The 23,200-nt window shown below is 35.4% G+C and overlaps 2 protein-coding genes across 6 annotated transcripts in view; one reads left to right on the forward strand and one right to left on the reverse strand.

Annotated features, from left to right (window-relative positions):
* gdpd5b (glycerophosphodiester phosphodiesterase domain containing 5b) overlaps positions 1–17,390 on the forward strand; it is a 47,628-nt gene extending 30,238 nt beyond the window's left edge. For 2 of the 5 annotated variants that reach the window (XM_042739704.1, XM_042739703.1), the window contains 14 exons: positions 1,409–1,502; positions 1,726–1,785; positions 2,071–2,169; positions 2,937–3,030; positions 3,745–3,890; positions 7,125–7,207; positions 8,559–8,709; positions 9,315–9,536; positions 10,712–10,869; positions 11,062–11,209; positions 11,564–11,646; positions 12,933–12,947; positions 14,293–14,405; positions 16,232–17,390. In XM_042739704.1, coding sequence (XP_042595638.1) covers positions 1,409–1,502; positions 1,726–1,785; positions 2,071–2,169; positions 2,937–3,030; positions 3,745–3,890; positions 7,125–7,207; positions 8,559–8,709; positions 9,315–9,536; positions 10,712–10,869; positions 11,062–11,209; positions 11,564–11,646; positions 12,933–12,947; positions 14,293–14,405; positions 16,232–16,299 — 1,534 coding nt within the window. In that variant the 3' untranslated portion in view covers positions 16,300–17,390. Of the gene's footprint in view, positions 1–1,408; positions 1,503–1,725; positions 1,786–2,070; positions 2,170–2,936; positions 3,031–3,744; positions 3,891–7,124; positions 7,208–8,558; positions 8,710–9,314; positions 9,537–10,711; positions 10,870–11,061; positions 11,210–11,563; positions 11,647–12,932; positions 12,948–14,292; positions 14,406–15,241; positions 15,459–16,231 lie in introns of all 5 variants that reach the window. The other 3 variants (XR_006156582.1, XR_006156583.1, XM_042739705.1) reach the window with 3 other exon arrangements.
* On the reverse strand, positions 17,320–22,675 carry hspa13 (heat shock protein 70 family, member 13). Its single transcript, XM_042739707.1, has 5 exons — positions 22,533–22,675; positions 21,705–22,045; positions 21,413–21,626; positions 20,715–20,882; positions 17,320–19,123 (listed from the first exon to the last, which is right to left on the reverse strand). The coding sequence occupies exons 1-5, from the start codon at positions 22,555–22,557 to the stop codon at positions 18,555–18,557; spliced, it is 1,317 nt and encodes a 438-aa protein (XP_042595641.1). The 5' UTR covers positions 22,558–22,675; the 3' UTR covers positions 17,320–18,554.
* Between the last annotated feature and the right edge of the window lie 525 nt (positions 22,676–23,200).

Raw genomic sequence — 23,200 nt, forward strand, 5'->3', positions numbered from 1 at the left:
GAAGGAGTGATTACTGGTGATTTGTTATCTGCTCGCCCCATGTTTCCATTCTGATCCTAGGCTCAGTATAACATACTAACATACTACTATTGTTCCAGTATATAAGTACATGTGTGCTTAGTACACTACTATTTGAAAGTCTGGCACCAGTAAGAATTTTTAAATGTTTTTGAAAGAAGTTTTTTTTTTTTTTTTGGCTCACCAAGGCTGCATTTATTTGATTAAAAAATTACAGAAAAATAGTAATACTGTGAAATATTATTACAGTGTAAAATTACTGTTTTCTGTTAGAATTTATTTTACAATTATTTTAAAATTTATGTTATTACTGTGATGGCAATTCATATTTTCTTTTTTCTGAAACAGCTAATTTTTTTCAGGATTCTTTGAATAAAAAGTTTAAAATAGAATGTTTTTGTAACATTATAAATTTCTTTACTGCCACTTTTGGTCAATTGAATGCATCTTTGCTGAATAAAAAAATCTATAAAAAATAATTAACACTTTAGTATAGGGACCAATTCTCACTATTAGTTGCTTAGTAGCATGCTTATTATTAACATGTTGGCTGTGTTTTAGTACACAAAAACACACACATTCTGCATGACCATATTCTACATCCCTAATCCTACCCAATACCTAAACTTAACAACTATCTTACTCGTACTTAATAGTGAGAATTACAAAAAATAATTACAAAAATAAGAGTATCTTATTTTAAGCCATTTCTGTTAATCAAATTGGAAATTAATTGGAAAAGGTCATTTTTTTATGTAATATTGTAGCATTTGTAATTTTTACAGAATTAAGTTATTCTTTATTGCATGCTAATAAATTTTTATCTTATTTCTTATTTCACGTTTATCTTGTTTTGTTACTCTCTGTATGTGAAGATGTCATGTGACAAACATAGCATACTACTATTTGAAGCATATCGAGGAATACTATGTACTTTTGCATTCACCATTTTTATAAAATAGTAAACAGTATAGAGAATTTACTGCACAGTATTCCAGAAAACATAAGCCAGTGTTCAATTCTGATCACAGCCGCTGAGTTTAGATGTTGAAGAAAGCTAATACTGACCTTGATACTGTGCCCTATGGTCTCATGTGTTTTATCTCCCTTTGTTTCAAAGATACACACTAGGCAGATGATGCTTTTTGCAAAACAGATGCCTCTGTCATCCACCTCTTTGGGAAAAGTATACGTGTATAATCCTGAGCTCTCATAAGAGCGAGTAAGAGAAATGTGTAGCCAGTCAAAAGATTAGTAGCTTCTGTTTGTTTTTCAGGGGCTTGGTTATTTGATTAGGCCTTAATGCAGTCTGACCATTATGGAGAACATAAGACAACCAGGAATTCTAATGCTGAATAATCAACTGTATCCCGGTACTGTGCTCCCACAGGTTTTTATATAACCGTTCAGGGGAGTGGAGTGATGGAACCGTTCCCATATTGGCCGCTACGGCAGCTGGTTTCACCTATATTGCATTTTTAATGGTGAGTTGTAACTGCTCTGTAGCAGTGATACTGCACTTTGGATTTGCATACTTAAACCTCTCCAAAACCACTAGTGCTTTAACAGTCTCTCTCAGACATGTGTGTACACCATTCAGCATTATTATGATGTTTTAGCTCCATACTCCAGTTTTCACCTCATCTGAACAGTTGCTGTCATCCAGTTTTTCACTGAATGTAATATTTGTCTTTTTTTTCTGTCCAGATTTTAGCCCTGTGCCATGTGGCTGTCGGGCAGCAGATAAACCTCCACTGGCTCCACAAGGTACCCGTCGACCTCTGAAATGTTTTTTTTTTTCCTAGAATAGAAAAAGAAAAGCTTGTCCGTTTGTGCGAGACAAACCAAATTAACCTTGACACAGTGTCACAAACACCTTGTTATGCCCTGAGGCTTTCTGGCCTGTTGGCAGAGTTAAAGTAGTATTTCCTGTTTGTTTATGAACAGAAATGGAGTGGTGTGTTTTTTTAAGTATAGTTTGCTGAATAAATGAAGTAGAATTGCGTAAAATGAAGTGAAATGGAATGAAGTGGTCTGTGTTTTTCTCTCTAGATTGGTGTGACAGTCGCTTTGCTCACTACAGCAATTGGTGTGATATCGGTTACTCAGATGTGGGGAGAGGAATGGGATGTAGTTTGGATTTCTCTTCAGGTACGCTTTTTTTTAGATGTCTGGTTTCCCACAGTCCTATCAAGGATAGATTGGAGAATGGAGAATATTAAAATGTCAGGGAAATTTCTGTATACATTTTTTTAGTTGCACTACTTTTGTGTGTTTTTGAGTACAAGTATATTTTTTCCAAAGAAATTAAGACTTTTATTCAACAAGGATGCATTAAATTGATCAAAAGTGACAGTAAAACCCTTTACATTGTTATTAAAGATTCCTATTTCAAACATATGCTGTTCTTTTGAACTTTCTATTCATCAAAGAAAAAAGCAGTATTATATTTTCCACAAGAATATTAAGCAGGTCAACTGTTTTGAAACATTGAAATAATGAAGTTTGTTAGAATGATTTCTAAAGACTCCTGTGACACTGAATATTGGAGTCGTGGCAGCTGAATATTCATCTTTGCCTTCAAATGAATAAATGATATTTTACAATATGGTAAAATTGAAAACTGCTAATAATATTTCAGAATATTACCTTTTTTTCCCTGTATATTTCAGCAAATAAATGCAACCATAGTGAGCAAAGATTTTTCAAAAACATTTAAAAATCTTACTTCAAGCTTTTAAATAGTGCTTTTTAAGGAATATCTTTATATCTTTTTCCTCTTGTGTGTGTGTGAGGTCTTTATCTATGAAGTTATTTTTTCTACAGACTCTTTGAGGTTTCTCCGTTGTCTAGACATTTGTGTTCTTCTCTATATGTTTGTGTATTAAGCACAAATTAATGTCTCTGTTTTTCTTCAGGCTACTGGTCCTTTCCTGCACATCGGTGCTTTAGCTGCTGTTACCGCTTTGGCCTGGCTAGTGGCTGGACAGATGGCGCGAGCAGAGAAAACCAGTAAGATGAATCCACCTCCTCACTTAAAGATCAGTCTCTCAGTTAGGCATCATTATTAACTTGATGTTAATTATTAAAGGGATACACAGAGAAATCCTTTTTCCTGATACATTCCTGTTGTCACACAGAGACACATTGCTATCTCCGCTAGCTCAATGCACTGGTGCTTCATGTTACAGCATTATAGGGAAAATTAATATACTGCTATTGATTCCTCATTTCAGTTTACCCAAGCTCATCTGATTCAACTAAGCACAGATTTAACTGGCTCATCTTAAGTTAATCAGAAGTCTTTCTCTTTAGTCCTCAGAGAAAAAAATACAATGAGCATAAACTACCATTCAGGCATTCAGAGTTGATGAGATTTTTGAGACTGCATTTATTTGATAAACATATACAGTAAAAGCAGTTACATTATGAAATATTTTTAGATTTAAAATTACTGTTTTCTATTCAAATATATTTTAAAATGTAATTTATTCCTGTGATGACAAAGTAAAATTTTTAGCAGCTGTTACTTCAGTTTTCAGTGCTGCACGATCCTTCGGGAATAATTTTAATATGCTAATATGCTGATTTTGTGTGCAATAATTTCTTATTAAAACTGTTTAAAAAAGCAATTTTATAGCTATTTTTAGTTTATGCCTTAAAAAGGCTTTTTTGGAAGCTGTGCCTGAGTTGTAACTTCAGATAACTAAGTTGTTGGTTCTCTAGGGTTTCAGGTGATGGTTCTCCTCATCTACCTGAGTGTTCTCCTCACACTTTACTTCATTCCCCTGTCAATCACCTCACCCTGTATTATGGAGCGTGGGAGTCTCAAAGCAGCACCTGCCATCATCGGCCATCAAGGAGCTCCAATGGTGAGATGATAAATTGTCAACATTGTGCTGTGCACTTCCTGTCTTCTCTAGATGCTACATCAAGCTCAGGCTACATCAAGGATTGCTGGAGGCAGTTTGGTCCTTCCTCTCTCTGTGCCTGTATCTTTCCTCTGTCTTTCCATCCCTCACTATCTTTCTCTCTTTCTTTCTCTCCCTCCATTTATCTTTCTCATATTTCTTTTCCCTGGCTTGTCCATAGCTAAATATAACTCAGGAAAGAGCCGCTGAGAATCTCTGTGTAGGCGTTGTTCAAGGTTTGGTGGTTATGAAGGGTTTTCAGTAGACCTGTGTGTATCATTGGTTTATTGTGCTCTGAAATGGCAAATACACTTTTAATGTGTGCATGTTATTTCAGAAAAAAAATTGCTAATGTTTTTGTACAGTTGTAGTCAAAATCAATATTTGGACAGGATTATATTAATGAGCTAGTTAAAGGGGTCATATGATGTTGCTAAAAAGAACATTATTTTGTGTATTTGGTGTAATGAAATGTGTTTATGTGGTTCAAGGTTCAAAAAACACATTGTTTTCCACATACTGTACATTATTTTTTCCTCTCTATGCCCTGCCTTTCTGAAACGCATCGATTTTTATAAAGCTCAGTGTTCTGAAAAGCGAGGTGTGCTGTGATTGGCCAGCTATCCAATGCATTGTGATTGGCTGAATGCCTCAAGCATGTGACAGAAATGTTACGCCCCTCACCATACTGTGATGCCATTTCCTGGCCATTGTTGCCAACTTTTCACACCCCCTTAGCGACCTTTTTCCCAAAAACCAACTAGCGACAAATCTAGGGAGATCTCTTTGAGACTCTCCGGTACTGCCGCACGAGCGCAAGGTTTTGCTTTCCCAGTGCACACACCTCTCTCTCTGCATCTTCTCTGTTCAGCGAGTGCTGAGAGAAGCAGCACATTCAGTTAAAAAAAGATATGTTGCTTCTAACTCTATTTTACATGCATGTATAGCCGAAATCACAGCACAGCCGTTGTCTTAATCCCATTTGTATTTGATTTCATTAGACAATGTCGTGAATAGGGTTTTAGTGCAGATTAATATCTTTGAGAGCTGGTTATGTAGTCATTACAATATTCATAACGTTGTCTGACATCAGAAACAGTAAAGTATATTAATAAAAACAGTTTTATTGAGAATTTGGCTGCATTAAAATGCAGTACGTGAGCACAGGGAGGCAAGACAATACGACGCACTTACGTCATGAATTTGCTGATTAGTGTATTACGTCATCTAGCGACATTTAGCAACTTTTCAGGTGGGGTTTAGCTACTTTCCATTAAAAGAAGTTGGCAACACTGCTCCTGGCACAGTGAGACAAAACCAATAAAACCCATTACAAACGAAGCATTTGTTGCATCCAGCAGGGACATTATTACTGATTATAATGACTTATACTGTCTTTTTATGCGTTGTGTTGCATCGCGCCGCGTAAACATAAAACCATGTCTGCATTTGTGATTGGAGAAATGACAAACAGTGGCAAATTCTTTAAATATAAAAAACATATCGCATGTGACGATGGACACAAATTTCCACAACATGGCGCCATGGCAACAACTAGAGGTGTGTCCCAAATCGTGTACTTATGCACTATTCTTAAACTATATATCGTTTTTTTAAGTATAAATAGTGCGAGTAGTGCATTCACACTGAAAATTCCAAAAAGAAAAAGTGCACTTTAAATACCTGGATGATGCACTTAAATAACCGAAAAAACGCCTTCTTTCTTTGCGTGAACATTTGAGCGGTGTTATGCAAATCTTCCCACATCGTGAGGTAAACATCTGAGGGCGTGTTAGAACGAGCCGTTTTAGGGGGTGTGGTTGACTCTTAACTTTTATAGAGAATATCTCTTTGGATTTGAGACTTTAGTCTTTGCAACTTTACAGATCTTCATTATCCACCAAGAGCTTGTAACACTCCAAAGAGAAATGAAAAATATCTATCTATCTATCTATCTATCTATCTATCTATCTATCTATCTATCTATCTATCTATCTATCTATCTACATACATAATCTATATACACAATATAAATAAACTAATAAATATGTTGTGTGTGTGTGTGTGTGCATGTGTTTATATATATATATATATATATATATATATATATATATATATATATATATATATATAATATTTTTATTTGTTTAGTCAAAAATGGGTTTAGCTTTATCAGAAGTTGTATGTTAAAAAACAGGTAATTTCCTCAAATTTTGCAGGGTTTGTGTGAGAATAAACTGATGTTTATTTGGTCTGTATTAAAATCACCTGTGAAACTAATTTCCTCTGGGAAAAGCTGGTCCTGTTCTAAATAGGGCTACAAAAAATTATTGAGAAAGAAAATGAATAATAAAATCATTCCTATGGGTGGTTTGCTATAGCAGTAGTGTTATGTAACATTTCAGCTAGCCTATTAGTGAACAATTTTTTTTGGAAGAACTTACTGTAATTGTCCTCTGCCACTCCTAGCTACAGCTGTAAACAGCCAAACTTGGATTGAAAACACAAGCCTTTACAACACTGCAGGCACTGGTTGGAGATCATAGGTGTAGTATCAACAAGAATGGCATTTAAAGACAGAATTTAAAAAAAATCGAATCATAACCATAAGTGCTCTCCAAAGACACATGCATACTGATCCCAATATATTCCTCTCCTCATTCTCTTGTGCTTCAAACGAGGCGTCCTTCATTTTGCATTGATGTCACATGTATTAGTACATCTAGAATGGCAGTGTGCAGATGATCTCAAGCTGCTGCTTGCATGCCTTTGCATGAGCATGAACCACAGAGGAGCTATAGATTGTGCATGTGTCTGGCCCTCAAGCACTCAGTGAACCTTCATGAGATGAGTTATTGATTTATATCCAAAGAGCAAGGAAGAGGTTTAGCTACTGCTTAGCTCCAGGGTGAGAAGAATCTCACATTTTGGTTCAACAAAGATCTTTCCATTCTGAACTCCACAGGGTTCAAATATGCAATATGTTTTTTCTGTATCATTTTCTCTTAATCTTAATTTTACTTTTCCGTTTCCATGTTGTTGTTTTTTTTTTCTATCATGCTTGAAGATAGAGCCTAGTTACATACCTAAAATAATTAAATAAATGAATTTATACATATATGTTATTTTTTGTTATACTTTTGTAATTATATAAAATATACTAAATATACATTTTGTTTTTTTTCCCTCTTGTTGCTTGCCCCAGAGAACACTCTCCTATCGTTCAACAGAGCTTTGCAGAGAAATGTTAGTGGGTTGGAGGCGGATGTGACCATCAGGTATTCATACGTTTATTCTGTCTGGTTCTCCTCCTCTTGGTACAGTTCAATCAATAGATTGAAGTGAAGTAAAGTACAGAGCCATGTGTATGTGGATGCAGTGTGTGAATCCTTGTGTGGCTGTGTGAGACTGCTGTAATGAGAGGGTGGTGTGACGTCTCTTAGCCCAGTGAGTGCATAGTAATTGAACATTGGGATGGACAGGAAGACTTTATAAAGAAGCCCCCTTAAGCTATAATCTACTCTGCCTGCTTAACATGCATCTTTAGATAATGGAGCAGAAATTGTCCATCTGCTAGGTTGTAATTTATCTTGGTTAAAGACAGTCATCACTCAGGCTTTTTTAGATCGAGATATCATCCCTTGTATATTTAGTTTTTTTTTTCTAATTTCTTTTGTGTATACAAATACAAGCAACACTCTATGGACAGCATCTTCATCTACAGTATTTTTTTTTTTTTTTACATATTTATAAATACATTTATATTAAAATATAGGACAATATATTTGTAATTTATTGCTATATAATGTAATACAATATCATGTAAAATAAATTAAATTATAATTATTGTTAAATATTAAAATATAGGACAGTATAATTGTAGTTTATTGATTTATAATGTAATAAAATATTATATAAAAACCTAATTTAAAAAGGCAAATAATTTCTGTAATTATTCTTTAGACAAATCCCTAGCCTAAAATAAAATGACATCATTTAAACAATAAAATGGTTCAAATTTGGAGGCTGTTTTCTCATGATCATCCATATTGATCATTGTGTTGCCAAAAAAATATTTTAGACAGTGGAGTCAGTTAAAAAATGCTTTGTAAAGCTGCTTTGGAACCATATATATTGTGAGAAACACCATACTTGAAATTGAATTCCTGTGGGCCATCCCTGCTTTGTGATTAGTTGTTTCAGGCCACATGTTACTATGGTTGGGAACCTCTGGTTTAAAATGAAATCAGTGGCTAAGAGGCTAAACATCTTGGCTGGTAACCTAAAGGTTCAAACCTTAGAGTGGGTGGTTTAACAAAGTACTACTGAGCTCTTGTAAGGCATTTAACTCCAGGTTGCGGGTTGTTAAAAGCAGCTGCTAAATAAATAATAATGAGCTGTAATAATACTGCTTCTATTGCAAAACAGTCCCACCATTCACTAAATGCATTCCAATGTTTTTCTGTCAGTCACAGCGCAAGTCAGCTTCTCACATTTATTCTCTCTCTTATCATTGAATATTATCCAGCAGTGCTGGCAGGCTGAGCCTTAATGGAAGCATTTTCTCAGTTGCAATCTAAGTGCTTTCTAATCACATCTACTGCTGTGTAACTCTGGCTTCGGCTGTAGTCTAGATGGTATACCGTTCCTCATGAGAGACCGGACGCTGAGGAGAACCACAAACGTGAGAAGAGTGTTCCCGGACAGACAGTATGATGATGCTTCACTCTTCAACTGGACTGATTTGAGCTCGCTGAACGCTGGCCAGTGGTTTCTAAAGGTGTGGGCTGTTTTGGCTCTAAACTATATCTACAGTACAGCTGAAATAGTATGTAATAGTGTTAGTAATGTAGATCTATTTATGGTAAGACTGAAGAGTTTTTTTTTTTAGATTTATAGAGTACATTTATAGGAATTCAGTGTACTACACTAAAATGAGTTTTCGAAGTTGTAAATAAAGATTATTAGAGTATGTCTTTCTACTTCAAAATGTCATGTAATTAGTTGTGAAATTTACTAGCAAATTCTGAATGTAAATTATTTCTACTTAAATGTTTTGTTTTTTCCCCCAGTGTATGTAGATGTGCTTTAATATTCATATAAAGCTTCCTCTCTTGATCATTTATGGAAATGATGTTGCGAAACAGGTCACTTAGAACAAGTCACAGTTATGATGTCAGCACATTAACATATAGAAATCTTAAAGGTACAGTACAAAAACAGTGTATTTAATTAAATGTAAAGGTTACGTAAAATAAAATTGTAGCTGTTTTCGGTGCAAAACATTTAGGACTTTACATTAAAACATTAGGACTTTACATTTATATTATTGTATAAGTATGTATGATGGCATATAACTGTACTAACTGATTTAACCGAACGCAGGATGATCCCTTCTGGACTGTGCAGTACATGTCAACATCTGAGCGCTGGTCAGTTGGGAACCAGACAGTTTGCAGCTTGGAGCAGATGCTAAAACTAGCGGCTAAGTCCAAGAGCTCAGCTGTATTCACTCTGCGCAGACCGCCGGCCAATCACCCCCACCGCCACGACTGGGTCAACCTCACCCTGGACACTGTTCTGAGGTCCGGAATACCACAACAGCAGGTCAGTCTCGAGGGAGTGATGCTCACGTTTGATGTGCTACTGGAAATCTCATTGTCCTTGGTTAGGGGTTGAAAGAGATGTGTACAGGGATAGGATTCAGGATACAAATCTGTTCCCGATTTATGTGGTTGTGTAGTAGCGCCCCCTAGCTGTGACTAATATTAATTGCATAATAGTTGTAATGTCAACCCTATAAATCCTACTGAATTTGATTTGATATACAAATTTCTAAGGCCTTTAAATTATCAACATGATCAAAACTTTGCTGAAAAAACTGTTGTGCTGTGCTGTTTAAAGAAAAAGTTTACTTTAAAAATAACTATTATTTTTATTTCACAATGAGCACTTACAGGACTTCTTGGTAATTCATATATCATGTTTTTCCACATCAACAATAAAAACTACAAAGCTTTCAAGATAAAACCAGGTGTTTCACAATACTGACTAGCAAGAAATACTTCAGACTTTGTCTGATAATAAAATTCTATCATATCATATTTGCATATTGTCTTACTAAGACACATTATTGGGAGATACAAAGTGACAACTGATATTTATATGCCTTATTTTAGTCTGCTATACTGTTATAAAAATCTCATTTATTTACATTACAGGCTAATAGAATTTCATTTTAATTTTGGCCATAAAAATTATAAAAAATATATTTTTTTTTTTTTGTAAACTGCCATTCAAAAGTTTGGGATCAGTAAGATTTTTATTGTTTTTTTTTAAAGAAGTCTTTTCTGCTAATCAAGGCTGCATTTATTTGATTAAAATACAGAAAAAACAATAATATTATTGCAATTTAAAATTGTGGTTTTCTATTTTAATATACTTTAAAATAGACTCTATTCCTGTTATTCAAAGCTGAATTTTCAGCATCATTACTCCAGTCTTCAGTGTCAGATGATCCTTCAGAAATCATTCTAGTATGCTGATTTATTTTCAGTGTTGGAAACAGTTGTTTTTGGAACCTGAGATACTTTTTTCAGGATCCTTTGATGTATAAAACATATGTAATATATAAGAAACATAAGAAATATATGTATGTAAAATAGAAATAAATATATATATATATATATATATATGTATGTATGTGTGTGTGTGTGTGTGTGTGTGTGGGGTGCATATATATAAACACATTTCAATTCTTTTTGTGTGTGTGTTATGTGTAGGTGATGTGGACGGTGGACAGTAACAGAGAGATGGTGAGGAACGTGGCTCCAGGTTTACAGCAGACATCTGTGCAGAAGCTGCCTCTCGACACACTCCATCATAAAGGCATCAGCAGGGTCCTGCTGCGCTACAACCAGGCCTCTGCGCAGGACGTCCGGTAGGATGCTGCCCTATTTACAGACACCTGGTCTCGCTTACAACATCTACATTACATAATACAGGACAGTTTTGGAACAAAAGCTGCAGTGTCTGTGCCACTAGTGTAATGGACTCGAAATGCAAAAACCTGTAATTGCGCTGTAAAGTGTGTAAAAGCTATACATATATCTCTGTGTGTTTATTTTAATAGGCTGTATAATGAGAACAACATCAGTCTGACTCTGTATTCGGTGAACGAGCCATGGCTGTATTCCCTGCTGTGGTGCAGTGGAGTGCCGTCTGTCTCCTCCGAGGCCCCGCAGGTGCTGAGGAAGGTGCACTATCCGCTCTGGCTCATGGTACGAACCTCATCTTCTTGTAGATTATTCATTAAGCAACCGCACAAAGCTGTGATGCTTTTCCAAGATATATAATTGATCAGCATCTGCTGTTCTGGCCTTTATTCAAAATGAGAAGCATACTGCCTTTTTTTAAATATATTTTTTGTAGAATATAACTTACAAATATGATAAATATGTTAAGGGGCAAATACGTGATTGAGATTGACATTTTTAAATAATAAATATTGACGATTACCTTATTTAATAATTTATATCAATGTTGAAAAAATGAGCTAGCAATGGCTGTGCTATCTATTCTCTTGCGCCATCTACTGGTGTGTGTGGCTCATTAACGTTTGTGTCTTTTTCTAGAGTCCGGATGAGTACTGCTTGATATGGATCTGTACTGATATCATTTCCTTTGCTGTAGTTCTGGGAATATTTATATTCCAGAAGTAAGTGTTCACTTGTTTGACATGGCATGCTGTAGATTACAGGGATAAGGTTTTATTCTAAGTAAGACCTAGTTCTAGTTCAGTGCTATTTTTGGATAACTTATATACTGTTGTAGTATTTATTCATATTTTGAATTCGCTTTTATTTTTATATGTTTTATTTTATTTAGTTTAGTTTAAGTTTTAGTGTTAATGTTAAATAAATAATAAATAATGTCATATGCATTTGTCATTTTTTGGTTTTATTTATTTTTTAGATTCATTTCAGTTTTAGTCATTTTAGTACTTCAAATTATTTGACTTTTTCTATGATTCATAATGAAAAAGTTGGTTGCCAAGACAACAATTTATCATTTTTTGTTTAAGCTTTTCATCTAATGTTTTTATTTATTTATTTATTTATTTATTTTTATTTTCCCAATTCATTTTAGATTTAGTTTTAGTTTAGTTAGCCAACTTCTTTCCAACTTTCCAGTACATATACTAAATTACTTAAATTACATTTTAATCTCTTAAGAAGTCATGTCAATCTCATTTACATTATGAGCAATAAAGTATTAGCAAATAAAAAATAATTATTAATGTTTATAGAAAGTTAAAGTATCTATATGCAAATGTGTAGCTTATTCTGCTGCATCTGAAATGTCTTTTATAACGTTTTTTAAATATTTCTTAATATTTCATGTAATTTTATTGGTATTATAAATTTAATATATTTATTTATTATTTTATTTTTATAAAGTTTTTTTTTTTTTTATTTATTTTAGGTTATAAAGTTTGTTTAAAGTCACTCCTAAAACATCTAGCTTGTAAATTCTAGTAAATAAATATGAAATACCTGTTTCACACAATCAAATGTTTTAGTTCCATCAGATGTAATCAAATACAGCCTCCCATGGGAAATTCACATAGTTTGACCTTTACAAAACAAATATTAATGCATCGTGAAACATGATTATCTCTAGTGTGAAGGAGAAGGAAAGAAGGATAAGAAGAAAACGTGTTTGCCTTGATGTTGTTTTGCATTATAATATTATGTTTAATGCTGGAGATCAGCATCACTAGGAAATGTATGAACTGAAAACTCAATGTTATGTTGGGCTCTGGATCCTCTACGTTTGCTGCGCTTGCCATAGGGACATTTGCAACTGCTTTTCTGAACTGACCTCTTAATTCTCTCCCTTTCTTTTACTCTTGTACCCTTTCTTCCACCTCTCCTCCTCTTCTTCTTGCTCTCTGCCTGATGTGCATGCTCCTCTTCTCTGCTGCATTCTGGCATCTCTCAGCTATCACATGATCAGGTAATTGGGTCAGCGCTGCTGGCCCATGCTGCCAGTGTATATCTCCCTTTCTTGCCTTTCTTTCTCTGTATAACCCTGTTTCAATCTATCTGCCTGGATCTTTCGTTCTACCTGTATTTTGTCAATGCTATTACTAACTCTTCTCACTAAACCACAGCCCACATGATTACACTTTAATATCACTGCTTATCATTTAACATATAATTAATATTTAATTGAGGTACATTATGTGGAATGACTTGGATAAAGGTTCACAAACAGGAAGACTTGATGGTTTTGCTAAGTCATTCCGCACTCATCCACTAGGGGGTGACAATCACATGACTGACAGTTACAGACTATTTAGCTGGCTTTTGTTTCAGTCAGAGAATAATTTTCTGTCGTTGCAGAAGAGGGTTTTTTATCCCCCACGAAAACAGTTTACACTTAGATGGAAGGTTATCTATATTTCTACCAGCTATCCAGTTGAATTTAAATGCTTTTGTTTTGGACCAAAAAACACCCCAAAATCTCAGTTTTGACTGATGCTGTCAGATTAAAAGATATTATTAGAATAAATAAATAAACATAATAAAACATACATGGTATTTTAGGTCATTTGAACAGATGGTCACTATACAGTAGCTTTAGATTAACAGCTTTGTTTTAGTTCATACATATATGTAAAACCTTAAGAAAGTTTGGGTTTGGTTAAAAAAAAAAAAGTTTGATTAGAAATACAGTAAAATAGTAATAGCGTGAAATATCGTTAGAGTTTAAAATAATGTTTTTACTGTTTTAATATAAATATATTTCATATTAAAATATAATTTATTCCTTTGATGGCCAAGCTGAATTTTCAGCAGCCATTACTCCAGTCTTCAGTATCACATGATTCTTCAGAAATAATTCTAATATTCTGATTTGCTGCTCAAGAAACATTTATTATTATCAGTTTTGAAAACAGTAACTAAATATTTTTGGTGGAAACTGATACAACTGATACATATTTTTTTCAAGATGATTTGATAAATAGAATGTTTAGAGAATTAAAGATTAACTTAAAATATAAATAATTTGAAATGTAATAATAGACTTTGCTATCACTTCTGATCAATTGAATGCATCCTTCCTTAAAAAAAATTTTATAGGTAATGTAAACACACTGTATATATCAAAGACTACCAATTACATTAGTAGATCACTGTGAGACTAATGATTTTAAAAAAGCATAGATTTTATTAGCTGAGTCAGCAGTATCAATGTGAATTCTGTTTGGAGATGTCACTAAAGTCAGTCTGTGTACGTGTGTGTGTGTGTGTGTGTGTGTGTGTGTGTGTGTGTTTGTGTGTGCACGTGATCACAGGTGGAGAATGAGCGGGATGCGGAGCTACAACCCAGAGCAGATCATGCTAAGCGCAGCCGTCAGGAGATCCAGCAGAGATGTCAACATCATGAAGGAGAAGCTCATCTTCTCTGGTAAGAGCCACCTAACCACATCCTTTTGACGTTTCTCATATTGCATGTGTATGAGAGTGCTATTTGTAAGCTTATTACACTTTGCTCTGAAATACTGGATTCTGATTGGTCAATCAAATCTTTTTATAACAATCACTAAACTACATATTTCACCATTGTCCATGGCACAATCCATGGCACAATACTGGTGCTGTTTTTTCATGTGTCATATATTACTTTACATTGTTTCTCTTTTTATACCAAGAAGTTTGAAAAGCTTATTAGCACTATCTTGTGACTCAAATCTGAAGGACTTTATAGGGTTTATTTTAAAGGAATAGTTCACCCAGGAATGAAAATGTGCTGAAAATATACTCGCCCTCAGGCCATTCAAGATGTAGAAGGGTTTCTTCATCGGAACAGATGTGGAGAAATTTTGTATTACATCACTTGCTCACTTGCAGTGAATGGGTGTCGTCAGAATGAGTCCGACTCAGAAACACCACTCCAGTCCATCAAGTAATGTCTTGTGAAATGAAAAGTTATGTGTTTTTAAGGTGTTGTTTTTATCAGATGTTTGGACTGTCATTCTGATGGCACCCATTCACTGCTGAGGATCCATTGATGTTTTTCTTTGATGCATAGCTGTGTAATAAGTGGGATAATGTACAGCCAATGTTCATTATCGCATTATCTAGAGTGACACAAGATCTCTCTGTCGTGTTTTTTTTTTTGCGATTTATGTCCAGTTGACTGTTCATGTGTTGCATGCAATGTGTTTTTGGATTAATATTGTGTGTGCATGTGTCCCAGCAATGTTTGCATGCCTCTGTGTGTGTGTTTGCCCTGTCTCTAAGGTCAGCCACAGTAGCTGTCCACCTCCTGGGTTTGAGTCTGTGTCACCGCATCCCTTCATCCCATTCCATCTCATTCCCTCCCCTCTCCTTCCTGTCTCTCACTGTCTACCACCATCCCGTCTCTTCCTGCATCCATTCTTCCATCAATCCATACTCCGCTGACATCCCACAGCTTGAATGATAGGCCAATGGCCAGAGTAACTTTGGCCTGCGTTTGGTGAGTATGAGGGTGATGATAACTAACCCGATCATTCAGATATGTGGAATTCACAAAGAAGATCTACAGTTTGCTTTTTCACCACTGGCTCTGTTCCAAGTGTGCAAACTACATAAGTAGCTACCATAAAAAGGGTATTAATATATTGAACCTTATGACTGAGTTGAAATGTTCTATACAGGCATAAACTTAGTGAACGGTCACACATGCACTCCTTACCATTTTTTTTAATTTTGAAGTAGTTATTCTATGTAGTTGTTATTTTTTTTAAGTCTCTTTTGCTCACCAAAGGCTGCATTTATATAATCAATTTATATTTGAATATATTTTAAAGTAATATTTTTTTTTTTTTTGGGATTAAAATAGAATTTTTTTATTTTAATTTGTTTGAAATTTTTTTATTATTATATTGTTATTTTAATTTTATTGTAGAATATAGTTTCCATCTCGGATTTCTTCAGTGAACAAATTGCTTTTCACAATTACACTATCTGTAAACAATATGTGTAATACTGACTTTGGCCAAGATTTTTAGACAAAAATCCATCTTATAAGGTAGGAAAAGTATGTGGTTTACTGTTTTAAACTGTTTTCACATCAGAGTCACACCTGTGATACCAAATAAAGTGCTGTCTTGGTAGGCAGCTCACTAGGGTTTGGAACAGAGCCGGTATATCTCCAGTATGATTGAAGATCCTTGGTTTGTGGAGGTCTTGTAAACGTTGTGGGCGTTAAGCATAATTTGTATTGCCTCCTGTCATCTTATTCCACAGAGGTGAGCAACGGAGTCAGCAGCGATGAACCCTATATGGAAAATGGATTTAACTACTACACCAATTAAGACATTGCTCATTGACACATGGAACAAAAAATTACATCACATCCTGATCAAGCTTGTGGTGTCTCCTCTGAACTACTGACTCCATTCTTAGCCTACTGTTTCTGATGGACCCGTGTACAGAAAATTATTTTTTTCTTCCACTATTAAGTTGATTGTTTTAATTTCTGGACAGTAAAGAGAAGTAAAAAGTGCGGTTCTTCTGTTGACTTTCCAAATCTGTGGCCTCTTTCCCCTACTTAACGCTTGAGGATCCTGGAATGCCTGTTACTTGCTTCGTATTGAAAGCATGCCTGTGATAATATAGTGGATTTTATCTGTCGGTTTTTGGGGATTTTATTTTTCTAATCTTCCATAGCCAGCCAATGTGGAGTATAACATATTATGCCAGTTTTTCTTTTTTTATTTCTAGACCATGGTTTGGTGTGATATTAACAGTCTAATGATGCCTTCTGTTCAAACGGTTGTGCATTTTTAAGAATAAACAGGTGTTTACAGAGTGCCTGCCTTTGGCCTTCAAGTTATATTCGCTGTATTTAATATATATCACCTATTTAGCATGTGGTTCAGTTGTCATTTTGGAAGGAAATCACCCAGCCTTATCATTTATTAGGTATGATGCCAGATTACATGGAATATTTATGTTTGGCATATCTGTGGTTTAATTTAAGGAAAAAAAATCCTGTAGTTAGGTTGAAATGGTGGATTACAGAAACCAAAACTTAAAGATCCATGAAAAAAGTTCTGTCCAAAATTGAGTTTGGATTGTATAGTTGAACACTGTTTATAAAGGAAGCTGGCTTGGAGTTTCAATGCTGTGCAATATTACTCGGACACTGTCCTTGTCCGGACATTGTCATTTTAGTCTGAACACTTTTGAGTAGCTTTTCATGTATTAAATATTTTGTACAGGGCTTCCCATTACTGAGATGTCCTGACCCTTTACTTAATATTGTAAATGTGAGATGTGACATTGTTTACAGTGGCTCGTGCTGTCACACAGAGGACGAGGCTGAAAGCTTGTGCTGTTTGATGTTTTTATTTTGTATTGATGTGTTTCAGAGGTCGAGCAATAAAAAAACTCTGCAGTTTTACCAAAGTTTGTTCTTTGCACAGTAGCAAAAGTTAAAGGACTTTAATCACACACACAAACCAGGTTCTGTGCATAATGCAACAAATAAAATGGTACAGGAGTGTACAAAAATAGAATTCAGTGTTTTGTAGAATTACAGTAACGTTTTGAATATGCATTCACACTGATAATTGTTTTCCCTTTTTACTTTGTGCAATGTTCTGAACTCCTCTATATGTAAAGTGCATTAAACTATATTCACACTTTGCAAAAAGTATTTTCACCTCTAATATTAAGCTTTTAGCATTATATAAACAAAACTGGTCAACACAAAAAGCAACATCTTTTTTTTTTTTTTTGGTCCATGTGGGTAATTATACTTTACTTTTATAATATGCAGAAAAATGTGAACCTAAACACGAAATATATTTAAACATTTATATATATCTTAATTCACGTTCTTATAAACGCTTCAGTTTGAAGAGTTAATGAACTAAATACCACATTGGTCATGCTGGTACATTTTTAAATTATTTATATTTAACAGTTGGCAGGTAGTATTATGGTTTACTAATACTTAACTCTATTTATATATAAAAAAGCATCACAAAAAAGACAGTAAGTCTTTAAAAATAAAGTACAAATCAGACTATGCTTAGTCTACGGTACCCATTTAACTGTGGCAATGATTAAAAAGGCACAAGCAAAACTCCAGTAGACAAAAACAGCTACCTGAAATCACAACTAGCCCTGGCAAAATAAATAAATAAATAGCTGAGACTGGAATGATTATTCAGTTATATACAAACAGCTGCTTCCCTGAATGTAACATCATTAAACCTGCTAAAACCAGTTGTCAAAGACTTATTGCACAGTTAGTACCAGTTAGGCATAAAGATGGCAATAAACTAACCAATATGGTCCCAAGCAGACACTTGCTCAAGATAACGGGAAAAACATTCTCTCAATGCTAAGATAAATGTATACATTTTTAATTTGGGCCAACAAGTCCAGACATTTAGTACAAATGCTCCAGTAACCATTGTGTTTGGCCCAATCAGGACTTCATTGCAAAGCTGTGTTTAAGGAAGCAAAAACATATAACACACACATCGTTTAACCGGTTTTTGGTTTGTTGGCACATGGCAGTCATGTGACAAAGTAGCAGTTTAAGTTTCTCAACCAATCAGCTGAAGTTGGTCTTACGAAGGTGCCTGTTGGGAATCTCAATTGCGCTGACCTGAAGAGGCCACGAGCCGCCCATGATGCCTGCTTGAATGGCTACCCCAGTCACCACAGCCAGGTCAGGGTCCACTGAGGTGTTTGGTTCCTTTCCAAAGAACTGACTAATGAGCTGTCTAATGCGGGGGATCCTGGTAGACCCTCCCACCAGGACAATCTCATCCACTTCCTCTTTCTCTAGATGGCCCTCTATGAGGACAGTCTTAATGGGTGCCAGAATCTTCTGGAAGAGATCTGCATTCAGCTCCTCAAAGAGTTCCCGTGTCAGCCTCTCCTGAAACAGGACTTTTTCCTCCTGCGCTCCGTTCGCTCCCGTTGTTTGCAGGTGAAGAGGAACACGGAGGTGAACGTGAGGCTCCTGGGTGAGGTTGAGCTTGGCGGCCTCCACGGCCTGTCGGAGGAGGTGGATGTCTTCTTTAAGAGTAGGAGGCACGCCGTACTGCTGCCGCGCTCGCTCAATGCTGTACTGCAGCAAACGCTGGGTGAAGTCCTGCCCTCCAAGCTTGTTATTACCTGTGGAGATGAAGACCATGCGTTAATCTCGTGCTGAAACAGGAAGGAGGTTGTGCACCTGATGTGACACCATTTCCATGTGTGTTAGGTAAATGTCAGTGAGGTTTTGCTGAGATTGCACTACCTAAAAAACTTATAACCTAAATACCCATTGAGGTCAAACCACAGAGCCTGGGGAAAAACATGGTATGTGTATTCAAATAGGTCATAACCAGGGTCCCTACATTCTCTAAACAATGAATTTCAATGATTTTCTATGCATTTTCTAATAATTTGTGATGACTGTATGGGGATTTGAAAAAACACAACTCACAGAAATACTGTAGAACTGAACTATAAAAATTTTCATGACAACAAAAATTCCATGAAATTTTAATATATTTAGATTTTAATATTAATGTATTACAAATATAACATTATAAGATAATATAAATGAATTGTTTTATATTTTAAAGGTGTATGCTGTGCTATGGGGAGTCATTTGAATGATGTACTCCCACGGGAGATTGTCATTGTGCTCCTAACAGTTTTCTATTTAAAAATAAAAAATACAATTGTGCATGGTGAATGAATTTCGCCGTGAAGAAATAACGTGACCCGCGCGTGCGATAAGTCGAACCGTCGTGTTGTTTGGGGATACGACGCGCGAAAATTAAACAGCTAAACATGCGCTTTGCCAGCAAAACAACCGAACTGACAATTGGTACTTGTACAACTGAAGAAGCAGAAAATGTATATCTCAGGTCACAAGACAGAAAAACCGACAAAGACAAAACACAAATGTAAACATCAGTACTGGACATAAGTGGAACGATTTGACGACGGAGAAAATGCTGAGTCGCCTCTCTGTTTTGTTGGAAAGGACAGGTAACGTTAACGTAAGGGAATTCATAGTTGTGACTAAAAGCAAAACGCTTTATAAAATGATGAACCTGTCATTCAAGCCTTTAAACCATTTCAGTGAAAATGAGTGAGTGGAAATGATAAAGGATTATGTATTTTATATATAATAATATTAGTCTGAACAAAATCGGCAAAACAAAAAATGCAAATGCACTGTCTTCCAGGAGGTAACGCTTACGTAAAAGCAGAAATAGCACTGTGCCTAGAAACACTAATGTATTTGTTATAATAAAAATAGTAGGACAACAGGAAAATACAAATGAACCCTTTCTGAAGACAAAAACAAATGCAGTGAATGGTCTGTATCAATATTAGAAAGACAACAAGTTTGAACGGAGTTTTCATAACGAAGTGTGGTATTAGTGCAAAAAATCATTTAGACTGCAACACTGGAATTAAAAAAGCTTCAAATTTCTTGCATCTGTAAATGGACATCAGCTGAACATTAATGTGTATGTTAACTTACAATTAACTGCTTGGCAACCATATACAACTAAACTTTGCTTCATGTTACACCCATTATTTCTTCCTCTTCGCTTTAATAAACAAACTCGCAATAATGGAGACAATACAGAGCAGGATGTGTCTCAAATATGCAGCCCTGTCCATTAATAGCCCCACAAATATACCTACCATAGTAAAATCTCTCCTAGTTGATACATTTATAATGTCATATCACCCTGCTCACCTGCCATTGCTCTGGTGAGGAACATGCCACCCTGCTTATTAAGAAGTGACACATCTAGTGTTCCTCCTCCCAGATCCACCACCAGCACATTAAACACTTCTGCTTTATGCAGTCCATAAGCCATCGCCGCCGCCGTGGGCTCATTTATCACCCGCAGGATGTCCAGCCCTGAGGAGGAAGACATGCACAATTATCGATCAGTTATTATCTAACTATTATAGATTTAAACCAGAACATTATCAGCTTTTACAAGGATACTTGTACTGATTTCTATAGAAATAAAAAAAGGTAATTGCAAAACAAGTCAGAATTCCGAGATCTAAACTTAGAATTCTGACTTTTTTCCTCTGCATTCTGAGTTTTCTCAGAATAGCGAGGGAAAAGTTTGAATTGTGAGATAAAAAGTCACAATTTACCTTTATTTATTTATTTTTGTTTGAGTGCCTTTCATAGATTCCAATAGCAAGACATAACCAAGTTGTGACAGACTAATGCTGTGATTACATTAGCAAAGATTTGATTGCAAAAAAAGGTCAATTGTCAATAGCATAGAGAGCTTGCCTTGCACTGAAGTTACTTTCAGCTTTCTGTTGGTCAATGCAGTAAATTTGTGTGAAAAATGTCCTAATGTGGATTCCTAATGAAATGACTGGCTTTTGTGATTAATGTACACCTTAAGAAGTGAGTAGTAAACTGACCGGCTAGGTTAGCAGCTCTTATGGTGTAGTTTCTTTGCCTCTCATCAAACTCTGCTGGCACTGATATAACCGCTTTATTGATAGGTACTCCTAGTTGTTTCTCCGCCATCTTTTTCATTTTCAGCAGGAGGCGGGATCCAATGAATTCAGGAGTAACTGTGAAGGTGCTATTTGTAGAGACTAAAAATTCTGCACTCCTGTTGTTGAATATCACTAAAAAAGTAAAGAAAATGTTAGAGACACTGTAAGCATTGCAAGGGCAATTAAAGACTGCATAATATAAAATGTGTACCTTAAATGGGTATCGTGCGCTCTCTTTCTCTAAAGTGTCTTCGTCGAAAATCTTCCCTATAAATCTCTTGGCATCGTAAATTGTGTTTTGAGGATTTATGTCAGACAATTCCTGGCCCTCATGTCCAGAAAACACACCGGTGGGGGTAAATGACACCACACTCGGAATCGTTTTGCGACCTTTGTCATCTTCAATAACCTCAATCTCGCCTGTGCCAGGCTGAAACACTCCCACAGAGCAGAAAGTGGTCCCAAGATCCAACCCAATGACCCTGGGCTTCGGAGGGGGCAGGTACTGCTGTCCCAGATATCCTGCCAGGAACAAAGCCAGGATGACAGAACCTGTAGGGACACACAGAAATATAGATATATATGACTAAGAAAAAATGGTCAAATCAAGAAAATTATATAGTTATATAGGCTACCATAAAACTTAATGGTTATTATACGCATGTCGTTCATCTGTATTATAAAAGTATATCATCCAAAAACGTGATATGTAGAAAAATAAAACACGGCCATTCTAGATCATATTTCTGGTGCGTTAATGCGCAAACATGCTGTCTTAGATTTTGAAACAGCCGCTGTAACTTCTGTAGAATAAAGAACTGACACCAGCTGTGTCTATAAGTGGTGTACATTTTTTTCCTTTTTTGTTTCAAGTTGGACAATATATCTATTGGTCTGTCTGATATACCGGTAGTTACCCACGTACAGTCAGTTGTTAGATGCGTCAGTTCTATTTCTAGCTAACGGCTACATAGAGATGGTTGTTCTGTTTAATATGACATATATCTTTACGAGTACATTAGTTTAATTTAACACTTACCTATTATGGACATTTCCCCGGCCATGTTTCCAACCCAATATGTTATGGATTTTTGTATAAGAGATGTTCATTCAGTATCTGCGCTGACTGAGCTAACATACACGTCGACCTAATACGGACTGTTTGGCTGATGGGGGTTGTAGTTCTTTTAATCAGTAGCATGGTCAACAATGTAATCGCAACTGCTGCTGTTAACTACATTTCCTAGAATGCACTGTAAAGCGAGTACTTCCTGTAATATTTTTTAGTTTCGAAACCGGAGACTTTAAAGAAACTCAGCATTCTAGTGCGCAAGACAGTATGCATGGTACTAAGGAACAAATAATAATAATAATAATAATACATTTGAGCAATATCAAAAGTAAGGTTGTAATTAAAAAAAAATATTATTGGCATAGCTTATGTAGTAGTATTATTGTTAATAAATAAAAATACACTGCCCGTCCAAAAAAAAAAAAAAAAAAAAAAAATTTACCACCTGGATTTAACTAAGCAAATAGTAAAGATCCTTCCACTGGATAATTACTGCATAGATGATTATGTTATGTGCCCAAAGAATGAGGTCAGCTGACTACTTGAATATACTGAATGACCAGGTTATTCCATCAATTAATTTTTTCTTCCCTGATGGCACAGGCATATTCCAAGATGACAATGCCAGGATTCAT

This window comes from Cyprinus carpio, chromosome B15 (assembly GCF_018340385.1).
Source record: "Cyprinus carpio isolate SPL01 chromosome B15, ASM1834038v1, whole genome shotgun sequence".
Lineage (NCBI taxonomy): Eukaryota > Metazoa > Chordata > Actinopteri > Cypriniformes > Cyprinidae > Cyprinus > Cyprinus carpio.